At 35.4% G+C, this 14,631-nt stretch overlaps 1 protein-coding gene across 2 annotated transcripts in view; it reads left to right on the plus strand.

The window, feature by feature from the left end:
- The first annotated feature begins 3,325 nt into the window (after positions 1-3,325).
- The window catches only part of LOC150094036 (F-box/LRR-repeat protein 18-like), a 148,217-nt gene continuing 136,911 nt past the window's right edge, over positions 3,326-14,631 (plus strand). The window contains exons 1-2 of one of the 2 annotated variants that reach the window (XM_090412983.1): positions 3,372-3,445; positions 3,539-5,835. In XM_090412983.1, the coding sequence (XP_090269109.1) occupies positions 3,549-5,696 (2,148 nt within the window). In that variant the 5' untranslated portion in view covers positions 3,372-3,445; positions 3,539-3,548 and the 3' untranslated portion in view covers positions 5,697-5,835. Of the gene's footprint in view, positions 3,446-3,538; positions 5,836-14,631 lie in introns of those variants that run through there. The other variant, XR_016550316.1, reaches the window with a different exon arrangement.

Consider the following 14,631-nt stretch of genomic DNA (forward strand, 5'->3'; position numbering starts at 1 on the left):
TTGACAGGATACCACATGGAATTCTAATCAGTAAAATGCGGCATATGGGGATGGATATAGGGTTGGTGAGATGGATAGGAGGGTGGTTGATGAAGAGATATCAGAGAGTGGTTTGTTCAGGAGTAAAGTCCAAAAGGGCCTGTGACCAGTGGTGTACCACAAGGATATGTTCTAGAACCACTGCTGTTTAATTTGTTCATTAATGATATAGGAAAGGATCTGAGAGGAACAGTTCATTTGTTCGCGGATGATGCAAAGTTGAGTAGAGCAATAGTGCATGCAGATGATGTCAAAATTTTGCAGGATGATTTGGATAGATTGGGGGTCTGGGCTAAGGAGAATGGATGTCAATTTAATGTGGCAAAATGTAAGGCTATACATTTTCGTGTGAAAAGATTAGCAGCAGTTTACTACATTGGTGGAACTGTACTCCAGGAAATTTATGAGACAAGAGATTTAGGAGTGTTGGTGGATAAGGAGTTGAAGTTTAGGGGGAACATTGCAAAAGTGGCCTAATCAGCTCATCAAATCACTTGGTTGTTGAAGAATACGTTGACGATCAGAGACAAGCATGTTATTGTTCCTCTGTATCGAGCCTTGATAAGACCCCATCTCGACTACTGTGCCCAGATTTGGTCACGTAGGTTTCTTCTTGATAAGGAAGATGTTGAGAGGATCCAAAGGCAAGCGACCAAGATGATAGTAGGTCTGTGGAATGAACCTTATGAGAACAGGTTGAGGATTTGTGGGTTGCAGAAATTGGTTGATAAGCGAAGGAGGGGAGATATGATTGAGACATTCAAATTACTGAAGGGTTTCTATAAATTAATTCAGAAGATATTTTTTAGAACAGGGCTGGTTGTGGGAGGACTAGGGAACATCCATAGAAGTTGGGAAAGAGTGTGGTTAGTAAGGATGTTAGAGCTGGTTTCTTTACTTTTAGAGTGGTGAATGACTGGAATGAGCAGCCAGAGTCTGTGGTGGGTGCTGTGACAGTGAATGAGTTTAAGGCAAGGTATGATAGATACTCTGTGAATGTCGAATAGTTCTGATGAACATGATTTGGGGCTTCCCTTGATGAGTCTAAGGACTTCTTGGAGTTTCCCGTAATAATAATAATAATAATAATAATAATATAAGATCATGGACAGGATTACATGCCTATGCAGAAACAAAAAGGAAAGCCACCAACAGAGAGAACTAGAAGGACATGGTGCTGCACCCTCTCACTGAGGAAGCTACATGAAGAAGAAGAAAGTTCTCTTTCACCAAAATTGACAAACATTATTAAGAAATTTAACATTAGAACTTACTTCACTACCCTACAAAAACTTCCTTCTTATCTGAGTCATCTCAAGCCAAAACACATCCAACTTCAGTTCCCTGGAGTTTATAAAATCATCTGCAGTTGCCAAAAACCATATTATGGGCAAACCGATCAGTCGGTCTCACTACGTCTCTAAGAGCATCAACACGATATATCTTACAAAATAACCAGTGCAAGCGCCCTCTCCAGTCGTGTCCTTTTCTCTGCCAACTCTAATTTAGAAGAATGTCAACACCAGATAGACTGGAATCTTACTACTAATATCCATAAATGCGCTGACGAATTAGGAAGACACATCTTAGAATCAAAAGAAATAGTTATGGACCCCTCAGACATTAACAGTAAGCTAAGCTATATCTTACCTGACTCACACAGCACAGTGATTCAGTTCTGGTGCTCTCGAGATAGTTGCAACTCACTAACGATTAACGCTAGACCTGCCAAGCAGATGCTAGTTCAAATTTGACTGTTGTTATTCCTAACTTGTTTATATGAGAAGTCTATGTTTTATGTTGCTTTTTTTTCCAGTTTTTGTGATAATTTATACACCTGAAGAAGTCGGCGTTCCAACGAAACTAGTTGTGTTTAATTAAAGCTTTTATCTCACCTTATCTTGGTGTTCCTAGTCAGTAAAATAATGATTAAAAAAAAAATATATATATATATATAAATATATATATATATATATATGTATAGAAAGATAATTGTGTAATCTATCCTGTTACTGAACTATAATTGATTATAAACTATCACTAAAATCCTTATTACTACACACGAATTGTTGAACTATATGACTATTTAAAGTATGCGATAAATCGGAATCTGAATTGAACCACAAGTGAAAAAGTGTAGTATTATCTTTTAAATAGTATGTAATTATATTAAATCGTATGTATTATATATATATATATATATATATATATATATATATATATATATATATATACACACACACACATTTAAAACAAAATTTTTTTATGTCACTTGATTCGAAACAGTGAATAACATCAAAAATTAGTCGGAAACACAGGAACCAATGAATATTGCTATTCATTTACTTTTTAGATTAAATATCGTAATAAAAATTATTTAGTCTCGTTTATTTTTATTATTTACGACATTTATTATTTATTATGCTCTCTAGATATGTGCTACTCGACTTCTAAGTTTTACTTAGTGCCGATTTTAAGGTTGCTGTGGCCCAAAGCCACAACTTTTAAGAGGACCCTCAACTCAGTAAATTTTTGATAATGCTGTAGTGTGTTTAGCTTATAAGGAAATTTAGCCCTGGCTATAATTTTCCTCCATCAATAGTTTGTGGTCTGTTTGTGGTTTTTGATTTGGTTTGGTATCGTTGGAATTAAGTCTACGAGGTCAATACATAATTTAATTCTAAGAACTCTTGTGCAGATTTTATTTAATTAAAATAGTTCAAAAGGAAGTTTTTAATTTCTATAACTTTAGAATTTTTAAAGTTTGCATACAATTTTGCCTTCTTAGTTTAGTTTAACTTCTCCAAACTTAAGGCTTGGCGAAGTCTTCTCCTCTTATCCTTTTTAATAATTATGGCATTTTATACAAGAAAAGTTAGAAAACTGATTTTATTTTTAATTTTTTTTTTTTTTTTAAACTTGGAGTTTTTCCTTGAAACACTGAGAAGTTTAGTTCTAAAAATTTTAATAATGTGTAAAGAATAGCACAAATAAAAGGTTAGTCGATTGGTAGAGCTTCTGCTACTAATAGCCCATAAGACAGAAACAAGTTAAGCAAGTTTGAGCGCAGTTAGTAGTTGGATGTGGTTCAATCGCTCGATGCTGTTGGCACACTCTCCCTCGATGAGTCTTTGGACTCCCTGGAGGTGTCACATAATAATAATAATAATAATGATGATGATATGCATGTTTCCTGAAATGATTCTATATTCATATCACTAGGTAGCGCAGTGAGACTCCTTGTTTCAACAGGCATTTATTTTACCGTACTTACTTGATGTATGGCTTTACACGTGCTTTCAGAGCGCAGTTTTATTTATTTATCTCTTTATGTTGAAATGTAATGACCAATTGATTATGCGTTATTCAGTCTGTTTTTTGCATTTTTAATACTCATACTTCCCAGGTATGTGACACTAAAAACTCATATAAATTAAATAAATAACTTTCATCACCTTTCACAATCTATTTCACTTTTGTGTGCTTTTTTTTTTTTTAGTAAGAACAAAATGGAAAATGTATGTAAGTTGGAACTTACAGTGATGGATCTTCCAGATGACATAATTCTCAAATTTTTGTCATTGTTACCAGCACAAGATCTTTTAAATGTACGAGAAGTAAACCAAAGGTTTAAGGATTTCGTTGACAATCCACATATTTTAAAGGAAATGTTTTTTAATAGTATGGATAAATTGTCCGTGTCAGATTTTAGGTACTTTTTCTCTCGAAAATTACGGGCCTGTAATATTAGGGTACTGAACTTAAATAATTGCAGCTGGATGAAACGTGATCTTTTGGAAAAGTGTATAGTGAAATGTAAAAGTTTACGAGCTTTGCATATAGTAAACTGTGATATTACACTGACATCTGTTTCGAATATTATAACTCAGTTAACTTTCCTCAGTTACATTTCTTGGTCTGTACAACTGAATGTGCCTAGGCCATCCAGTCCTTTTCCGATGTCATTAGAAGGCTTAGAAACGGTAGAAGAAATAGAGGAGTTCAAGCAACTTCCGGAAGATAAATTTATAAATGTACGTAAATTATATTTTGAAGTAAGCGATCAAGATTTGGAAATTGTTGTTCTGCATAACTTTCTGGCAAAATGTAATCAGTTACATAGTTTGCACATACATTTAAAGAAATCCAATTTGTTTCAACAACCTTCAGATTTTGCTCCGGTGTCATACAGGTTGCGTTACTGCTTGCCATATAGCTTGCCTTTTATAGATAGCTTGATACTAACATCTGAAGTGATTCATTCTGTAAAACCGTTATCAGAAGTAGCATTACCTGTTGAGATCACTTCAGAGACTATACCAGGTCTCCCCAGAGACCTGCTGTGGAAAATTATGGACACTGCATTAAAAACAAGAGATCAAAAAAGGAAATGGAAAAAATTTTGTTGGTTTATAAATGGGCTTGATTCCACTTCATCTTGCCCTATAATTAAAGTATTTGATACTTTTTCAAATATTGCAAAACTTTCACTTTATAATGATAATAATACAAATGTAAAAAGTCACATTTTTTGTAATGTTCTTTCATGTACAGTTGAATATCTGGAACTTGTTGGATTCCAACTTTCCATAACAGATTTTGATGATATATGTAGAATTGGAGGAAAGACATTGCACAGTCTTCGTATCTGCAACAGTGTTTGGGACTGTAATCTCAGTAGCAGTTTATTATCAGACTTTTTTCAAGTATGCAGTAATATCACTGAACTAAACTTTCTGGATTCTCATTTCAATGCAGAAAATAATCCTTGTTTAGCCATTGGCAATTTAAAGTTTCTGAAAAGACTTGCCCTTTGTTCATGTGTAATTATCAAAATATCTGAGAAAAAAGAACAAAGTGTTAAAACAGTACGATTCACAAGGAAAAAACACAAAATTACAACTTCTGATATCTCAGGTTATTCTTCTCTTTCTCTGATTGTAGAAAATTGTTCCCGCATTGAAGAATGTGATATTCGAGGATGTAGAAAACAAGATCCAAAAACTATGACTTGTACAGATGAGGACTTGAACCATCTCTCAGAATTATGTAACTTAAAATCATTGACCCTTTCATGTCTCCCACGTATTGAATATGCATCATTTTTATGTCGTTTATCTCATCGTTGTAAGTTCTTGAATACCCTACGGCTAAGATCACTTGGAACAAATCAGAAGACTTTGTACATGAGAGCTGTGTTACAGTCATTTTGTCATTTTAATGCCTTGTCTGATTTTGTCTTGGAAGTGAAATTTCGCAATTTACGATCGCAGAATTTTTGGAAAGCCATTTCTACTGTTCACAGTTTACGCAGACTTTGTTTAATAGCTATAGGCATTGTTGGAAACTTTGGAGTGCGTATGTTTTCTTTAGACTCTGCTGTTATTGCCCATGAAGTCGCTAAGATGAAAAATTTAAAGGTGCTTCATATTCATGGCCCGTTAGAGAATTCTCTGGAAGTTTCAGAGGTGCTACAAATGAAATGCAAGGATGAAGATCTTCCCCTTGTTGTCTTTCTTGATGGAGGTAGTTATTGTATAGATTTCATACCCAGTCTTGAAGATATTCTCTTTGATAATGACAAACTTTACCTCCCAAGGTACTATTTAAAACAGCTTTGTTTGATGTCATGCAATGTAGCCAGTTGTCCAGTTTAAATTAATTTTACAGAACATTTTCAGTGTAATTAGTGTGTAGCCTTATATTGTGCATGTAACAAATTTTTTGAATTGGTGTTGACTCTAACAAGCACCTGCCATGTAAGTAAAACAAAATAAAATAATTTCCTCTGATTCATTAACATCTTCAGAGAATATGTAAAATTGCTGTTGATAGATGATGGATAACCAGGTCACAGATGATTTTCATCTCCTGGTGTGTAACTGTCATCTTACATGGTGGAAGCCTGAAGTGACTTGTAAAAGTGTTAGGTCTGGAGAGATTACCATATCTGGGCCATTATATTGTATATCGATGATAGCACTTTAGTAAAAGACTCATGTACTATAGCTGTTATAGTAGGTAATAGCCATAGTACCTACTTTTTTTTAAATTCATTATTGTTGATGTATCCCATTTAATAGCACATTTCATTTCCTTACCACTTTTAACATTAAAAAAAAATTCTTATTTATCTGTTCACAATACTTATTCATCTTTGAACAAGAATTTATTTCTCTCTTAACCTGCCAATCCATAAATTATCATCACTACATCTCTGTTAAGTTCTTACAAGTTATATCTAACCATATCATCTTTTCTTTATATCTTCCTGGCTCTGCAATGTCAATTAGTTATCTTGAATAGTAGCATGTTGGCATTTGCAAAAAGGTCTGCACTTCATAAATTTACCACTTTCTATGTGTAGGATTTACATTAAAAAAATATGAACACCTGATGTTTAGAAGTCTGTCTAGTGTCATAGCACAGGCTGGAAAATATGACATGTCCTTTGATTGAAAAGACATGAGATTGAATTTCATTTAGGAGGAGAGATAAGGTTTTCAGTTATCCCAAGCATGAGAATTCACGTAAACTACACTGTTAATGAGTCTTTCTTCTCTTTTTTTTTTTTTTTTTTTTTGAGCCATTTTCTTTGCACTGCTGGAAAATTCATCACTCCACCTTCTTTTAGGACAACCTCCTCATTTCCCTTGTTGATGGGTAGAAGGTTGAAAAGAAAGAAGAAACTTTCATATCCTTTCTCATTGCATATTTCTTATTATAGTTGATAAAGCTCCCATATATGGTCGTGAAACTTGGTCGCTAACAAAAGCAGTGGCAAATAAACTAACTCAAAAGAAAAATGGAGAGGTTGATGCTAGGCATCGCATTAAAAGATAAGAAACAAAACACCTGGATGAGAAGCCAGACTCATGTCACTGACATCATTCTTCACAATAAGCGACTAAAATGGAAATGGACCGGACATCTATCCTGAAGAGAAAATGAGCGATGGACCACCATACTGATGAACTGGATTCCAAAAGAAGGGAAAGAAGGTGAAGTGATGAATTGTCATATTTTGTTGCCAAGAACAGAGAAAGGTGGAAAGTACTGGAGGAAGCTTTCGTCAGAAGTGGACAGAAATGGGCTGAAATGAAGAAGCTCCCAACATTAAAGAGAAAATGGCTTCCTTTGATGTGACAGTACCACTTACTAATACTTGCTGCGACTAGGAAGTTATGCTTCCTTTCCATTATATCTAGTTTTCTTGGTTTTGCACTTCGAAACTTTCACTAAACATCTAACTCCAAAATTATTGAAATATAGTCCATCAGGCATATATGAATCCTTTTATCCATCAAATTCATTCCATACATCTATAAACTGCACTCCATTCCTCCTGCACAATCTTCTCATTGATCATTCGTGCCCATTCTCAATTCTGTCATATCATGCCAAGGCAGCAGACTCATACTCTTTACTTTCTTACCCTTCATTTTGGCTTCTTTCAAACAACTCATTCATATCCTTCCCATTGCATATTTCTCCCGTTTCAAATCATTTGTTCCTGCCAAAACAAGCAACTCTTTCACTTCTCCCTTCAAACTAACAGCTTCACTAACATTCTTGATCTTCACACCTGGGAAACATGCTTTCTTCACTTTCTCATTAAGTATACTTCTTGTCATTGAATTTCTATATCATACCATATTCCCAGTTTCTCACTTACTCTCAACATTCAATTTTTCTTTCATTCTTCACCTTCTGTACCACTTGACAATAATTTCTCCAGTTGTTCTTGCTGAGGTTTTGTCCTGTGTAGGAAACTGCATAAGCATGCTATTTCAGTCCTTACTGTCACCTTATTATCCACAGTCACAGTCAGGAAATATCTCACTCGCCATATCTTAGCCTAAGCAGTGGCATATTTGGGTATAGGCCCAGGCCTAGAGTGGCAAATTTTGAGGGATGGCAGAAATTTCTGGGCTTTCATTTTTGTAATTATAACATGTTCCTTATATGCCACATCTACTCACAAGTAGAAAAATATTTTTCTTTATCTTAATTGCAAGTTTACTTTATCTTAATTGCAAGTTTAGTCTGCAAGCATATTGGTATGTAATCAGATTCTGCATAACTATACAGACCGATATATATTTATATTACGAAATTACGATATAAATAGGTTATGCATGTAAATCAACATGTTCATTAAATATGGGGGGGCACTTTCCGCAGGGGCAGGAAATACCTAAATACGCCATTGAGCCTAAGTATTTTCTACCATCGGCAAAGGTTGGTCGATTGGTAGAGCCTCTGCTACTAATGACTCAGTTAAGTAAGTTTGAGCGCGGTTAGTAGTTGGAAGGGGACCAATTGTTCAATGGTTTTGGCACACTCTCCCTCGATGAGTCTTTTGACTCCCTGGAGGTGTCTAATAATAATAATAATAATAATAATGTCACAAAGCCGGTCAATTTATAAGTTTCTGCTAATGTCATGGCTAATTTTTACGCTGTATAACCACCAGTGTTGAAGCAGATATATTCACTACTTATATATTAGCATGTATCAGTCTGTGAAGTAAAAATTTGTGTATTTTTATAAGTGATTCATGCCATTTATTATTATTATTTTTTATTATTAATATTATTATATTTTTTTGATGATGATGTTATTTTTCACTACATTTTTGCTTCTGACACTTGTCTTATTATTATTATGGCTAAATAATAATATTTGGTTAACCGATCAAGTGTTGATCAATTTTATTAATTAACTGAACCAACTAGTTTCGCCACACTTATCTGTTGGCTTCTTCAGGGCACTTACATATAGGTTTAAACACTCTCACAATTATGCGTAACTGCAAAACTGACTAGAATAATTACAAATAAAATAGTATCGAACGTGAGTGAAACACATATCGCGTGTACAAGATCAGCTAGCTGTTGCTGAGGAACTTTCTGTGGTTTGTATTAAAGTTCATTTCTTCCGTTTTTAAGGTTCTGATTAGGGTTTTCCATATCTCTGGGAGTATTAGGCCTTGATTTCTGTTAAGGTTCACAGTAGAACGGGCAACTGTGGCTGCTGCTTTGAACATTCTTGAATGGTAATCTTCCTCTAAGTAAGGGGAACAGCTTTTGTCCCACTCGATGACATGGTTAGTTGTGGAGAAATGAGGCGATCGGCCAGAAATGTCCTGTCTGTTGTTTTTGACATAGCCAATGTGCTCCTTTTGCCTGATTTCGAGGCTTCTCGAAGTCTGTCCGATGTAATTAGAGCCACATGAGCATGGAATATTATAGACTCCAGCATATTTGTAGAAAGGATGGTTGTCTTTTGGAGATCTTAGTAGTTTACGAATAGAATCTATAGGTTTAAATGCTACTCTTATTCTGTGTTGTTTGAGGAGATTGGCGAGCTTGTTGGAGATGCCACTTACATACGGAATTGCAATCGTTTTTATATATTGAATCTCTTCTTGTTCTCTTTGTGGTGGTTCAGAGAAAAGGATTTTATTGACTAGTCTTCTTGGATAGCCGTTCAAGTACAGATTGTTGGAAATAAATTTTAACTCATCTTGAAGGGTCTTGTCCGTTGTGATGCAAATAGCTCTTTTCTTTAACATGTGTATAATGCTGAGTTTATGTGATATGTGGTGAGAGGAGTTAAAATGTAGGTAGCGACCTGTATTGGTCGGTTTTCTGTACACCGATAGATTTATACTGCCATCAGTTTGTTTTTTGATTAAGATGTCTAAAAACGGAAGTTGTTTTTCTCTTTCAAGTTCCAGAGTGAATTTAATAGAATGATGGAAAGCGTTGATCTTTTTGAGAAAATCATATATGTCATCTTTGTTATTGTTCCATATGATGAAGATATCGTCTACATATTTAAACCAAATTTTAGTTCTAGGAAAAATTTGTGATAAGATTTTGTTTTCTAAGTCTTCCATAAAGAGGTCAGCACATGAAGGTGAGAGTGGGCTTCCCATTGCCAAGCCTGTTAACTGTTGATAGATTTTATTTTTCCAAGAAAAATAATTGGAGTTTAGGCAGTGAGCAAACAATGCAGTTATATCTTGTGGGAACAAGGTACTTAAGATGTCACTGACCTCTACTACGGGAATGTTTGTAAAGAGAGTTGGTTCAGTTAATTAATAAAATTGATCAACACTTGATCGGTTAACCAAATATTATTATTTACTAATTTATGATCAAGAAAACAACCTTCATGATATTATTATGGCTATCGCCATGGGATCAAAAAGACTCATTGCAAGAGATCCATACTAACCAGCATTCACACAACACCTATCTTACTTTGCATTAAACTCATTCACTGTTTGGTACTCACAACTGTCTCTGGCAAGCAATTTCAATCATTCACCACTCTCCAAACAAAAAATCTAGCTTGTGCACCATTATTGACCTCATTCCTATACAACTTTCAGGGATGACACCCTGCTTCTCTCTCTCATATTGAAAATTTCTTCTTTGCTAACCGTGTAGAACCCCTTTAGTAATTTAGTAATTTATAAGTGTAATCTGTGCATAGTAGTCAAGATGTGGCGAAATCATAGTTTTGTGAAGAGATATAAAAACCTCCCTTACTTGTCAATTGTGTTCTTCAAATTCAAGTGATCCCATGAGCTTGTTTTGCCAACTTTTACAATATGTCCTCTGAACTTCAATTCTGTCCATCATTACACTTAGATTTCTAGCCTCAAATTCCTGCAATTCAGTTGTTGTTGGTATTGTCAAGTCTGTTGAAGAGCTTCTAGATATGACTGTGGCCTGTAGAACTGCTTTGGCAATCTGTTGAACTTTGGAGTAGAACTTTTCTATAGGGTTATTATCAATTTTCTGTAGAGCAGTGACAATTACTGAATGAGAATAGATATGGGCAAGTGTTAGTTTGACTCCTAGACAGTTTTTGCATATTAACTTCTAGTCCCATCCAGATGAATTTTCATGCCTTTAAAATGTTCCATTTCAATCCTTAGTCTGGTGATGATTGTGGTTATTTTTCATCATCATCAAATTCATGAAATGTACCATCAAGGGGTGTACAGGATATGATAGTACTAAATGAAAAACTTACATCACCGCTAACTTGCTATCTAAATCTATATGTTACGTGTCAAGACTCCAACATTATCAGATCTTATATTTCTCTCTTCTAAGGCACTTTTGACTATCAATTCACCTATATTTTGGTCTTCCTCTCGGTTTCTTTCCTAAAAAACCTGGCAGAGAACACTTGTTTTGCTATTTCCTTACCATTCTGTTTAAGTGACCATACCACTTGAGATTAGCTCTGCTAACACATTCCTTGATGCTAATAATGTCGAGTTCTTTCCTAATATACTCTTTTTTAATATGATATTGTTTCTGATGCCATCTGTTCATGCCTCTAATATTTCTCAGGACTCTCATATCTGTGGTCTCTAGTCTTTGGTCAAGTGTTTTATTTCTAACCCAGCTCTCAGATCCATAACTTAAAATTGACTCGAACACTCTCTTGTATACAGCTCATTTCGTGTTTTGACTAATTTCTCTCTCTTATTCCATATAAATTTATTCAGTTGACTTCCAACCATACAGCTTTGTTGATTCTGTTGTCTATTTCCATGTTTATTACTATTCGTGACACCTCCAAGGAGCCCGAAGACTCATCACGGGAGGACACCTGCTACAACTGTCTCCAGCACTACACCAAACCTCTACTACCAATCAACTCCATCTACTGCCCATCACCACCACAATTTTTTGTTGTAAATTGCATGTATTCTGAAGGGCCGATTTGTCTGTATGCGGTATGTAAAACCTGAGTTTTCGGGAGAAAAAAACCCTGCTACCTCCGTATGAGATCGGCTAACCCACCTTCGATTGAAAAAGTCCACATGAAGATTTCTCCTGTCATGACGAGAATCGAACTTAGGCCTACTCTAATTGAAGGGCACAATGTACTGTCGTTCATCCAATTGCGCTACAGAGGCGTTTGTTTATATTTAATTTAGCATTTTCAGTAAAAATCATGCCTAAGTAGCTGAAACGTTGTACTCGTTCTATAGGTTCTCCATTCACAACACAATCCAGTTGATATTTTCAATGCTTCTGCCTTTCATTGTCTTTGTCTTGTTATTGCTGACCTTCATACTAAATCTATTATAACAATTATTCGATTTAGTCAGGGAATCTTGCAGACTTATACCAGATTTATTTAGATGTATAACATCATCTGCATAAAGTAGAGAGCTGAGATTAACATCTCTAATTTTGATATCAGGTTTAATACCACTTTCCTTCATAATGTGATCCATATAGATAATGACTAACAGAAGGGATTATGTACATACTTGTCTAACACCAGATTTAATATTAAATCATCTTCCTGTACTTCCTTCAATTCTAACTGCTAACTTACAACTCAAATAAAGACTAAGTATCTTGATATAATGCCTCATTGACACCATACAACTGTAGCCTATTGAATAGCTTCTCTCTTTGCAACTTGTCATATGCCTTTTCCAGATCGACAAAACTTAAATACAGATCTCTGTTATATTCCCATGCTTTCTCAACAATTGTCGTAAAGTGAAGATCTGATCCTGACAACCTCTATTTGGTCTGAATCCAGCTTGTTCTTCACCAAGCTTCCCTTCCACAATCCTTCTCAACTATTTCTCAAGTATACTTGCATAAATCTTACCAGGAACACTCAGTAAGGAAATTATTATTATTATTATTATTTGACACTTCCATGGAGTCCAAAGACTCATCGAGGGAGAATATGGCAACAGCATCGAACGATTGGTCTCCTTCCAACTACTAACCGTGCTCAAACTTACTTAACTGAGCCATTATGTAGCAGAGGCTCTACCAATCGACCAACCTTTACCTTTGTAATTCTCAGATTCAGTTTTATTTCCCTTTTTTTATGTATGGTACTATGAGAGATCTACTGCAATCATCTGGAATTCGTCCCTCTGTCCAGGCCTTTTGAACAGTCCCTACACCTACTGTAAGACTTTTATACTTGAGTATTTCTGGTCTAATATCATCTACTCCTGCTGCCTTTTCACATTTCAGACTTTTGATGGCTTTTTCTACATAAAGTATGGGTATGCATTCCTGACTGCATGCCTGGTCAGTGTTTTTTTACCACTGTGCTGTCATTGCTGCTTGTTTCATTTAGCAATTTTTTGAAGTAATTACTTCATACTCAAGCATATATTTTTTTCCAGTTTTCATATCACATTTATCAACCCTAATTCTTCTTACAGCACTCTTTCCTCCATTTCTGGGCTTCTTCAGCAACCTCCAGAATATCTTGCCACCTTGATATTTATTATTATTATTATCCAGGCCTCCGTCAAAAGATTGACTCCATGGAGTCATCGTGGGAAGTCGTTTGTAGGAAACACAAAATTTATCATACCACTTCTTGACTGCATGTCTTACCAAAGTCTTCCCATGACATTTGTTTAGCTAGTTTTACACAATATTTAGCTTTCTTACATTTGTCTCTGTATTCTCTAAGAGCATAAGCTGACTTATTTGCCAGGAACTTTTGGTATGTTCTTCTTTTCTTTCACTGCCTCTTTAACTTCTTGTGTCCACTATAGAGTTCTGATTTTTCTATCCTTGTTTCAATCATTGTTTTCTTCAGGATTTGCCACCGAATCTCCAAGATTTGGTTTCTGTTCTCAAGCTCTCATTTTTTCTTGAATAATGCTTGTGTATTTTAATGTACAGTTCACTCTGAGAGTTGCTCAGCCTTTATTTACTTTAAAACTCCTCACCTGGGGGAACTAATTATTTTTGCCGGCCTGGTTGGCCGAGTGGTTAGCGTATCCACTCTCCAGCGAAAAGGCTGCGGGCTGGAATCCTGCCGTGGGCATGAATGCTTGTGATTGTCTGTGAAAATATTAATTGTGGTGGTGGTGGAGAGTAGATGGCATTAGTGTAGATTCGAGGTTGCATGGTGGAGACGGAGAGTTATAGAGTTGGTGCCCTCCCTTGATGAGGCTTGAACTCCCTGGAAGTGTGAAATAATAATAAAAACTTTCTTTCATATTCTTCTTTTCAATATGAAATTCAATTTTATCTTGCTCAAGAATAAATGGTGATCACTTCCAATTTCAAATCCTCTGTACACTCTGTCCTTCACCAGTGAGAAAACGTTACTATCAACAATAACATAGTCAATGAGACTTTCTTATTTCTTGCATCTTCTCTCCATGTGAATTTATGCACATTTTTATGGTAGAACGTTGTGTTAGGAATAACCAGTTCGTGTCCTGAGCAAAAATCCAACACCTGTTTGCCATTGTTATTCCCTATGCTCTTTTCTCCAAATTTTCCGAAAATATTATTGTATGTCTGACAATCATTTCTTCCTTTGCTAGTTAGATCCCCAACAGGGACCAACTTTTTATATTTCATTATATCAGTTGCTTTCTCTAAAACCTCAAAAAAATTCCTCCACTGTGGGACCATAGGCACAAATAAGTCTCATTGTCCAGTTCCGCAATCTCATATTTGCTGACATCACTCTACTTGAGACTGCCTGTCATTCAAGAAGATTAGCCTTGTATTTATTGTTGAATACTATGGCTACTCCTTGTTTTCCTTGATT

This window comes from Typopeltis vanoorti, chromosome 23 (assembly GCF_054136105.1).
Source record: "Typopeltis vanoorti isolate ZY-2024b chromosome 23, IOZ_Tvanoo_1.0, whole genome shotgun sequence".
NCBI lineage: Eukaryota > Metazoa > Arthropoda > Arachnida > Uropygi > Thelyphonidae > Typopeltis > Typopeltis vanoorti.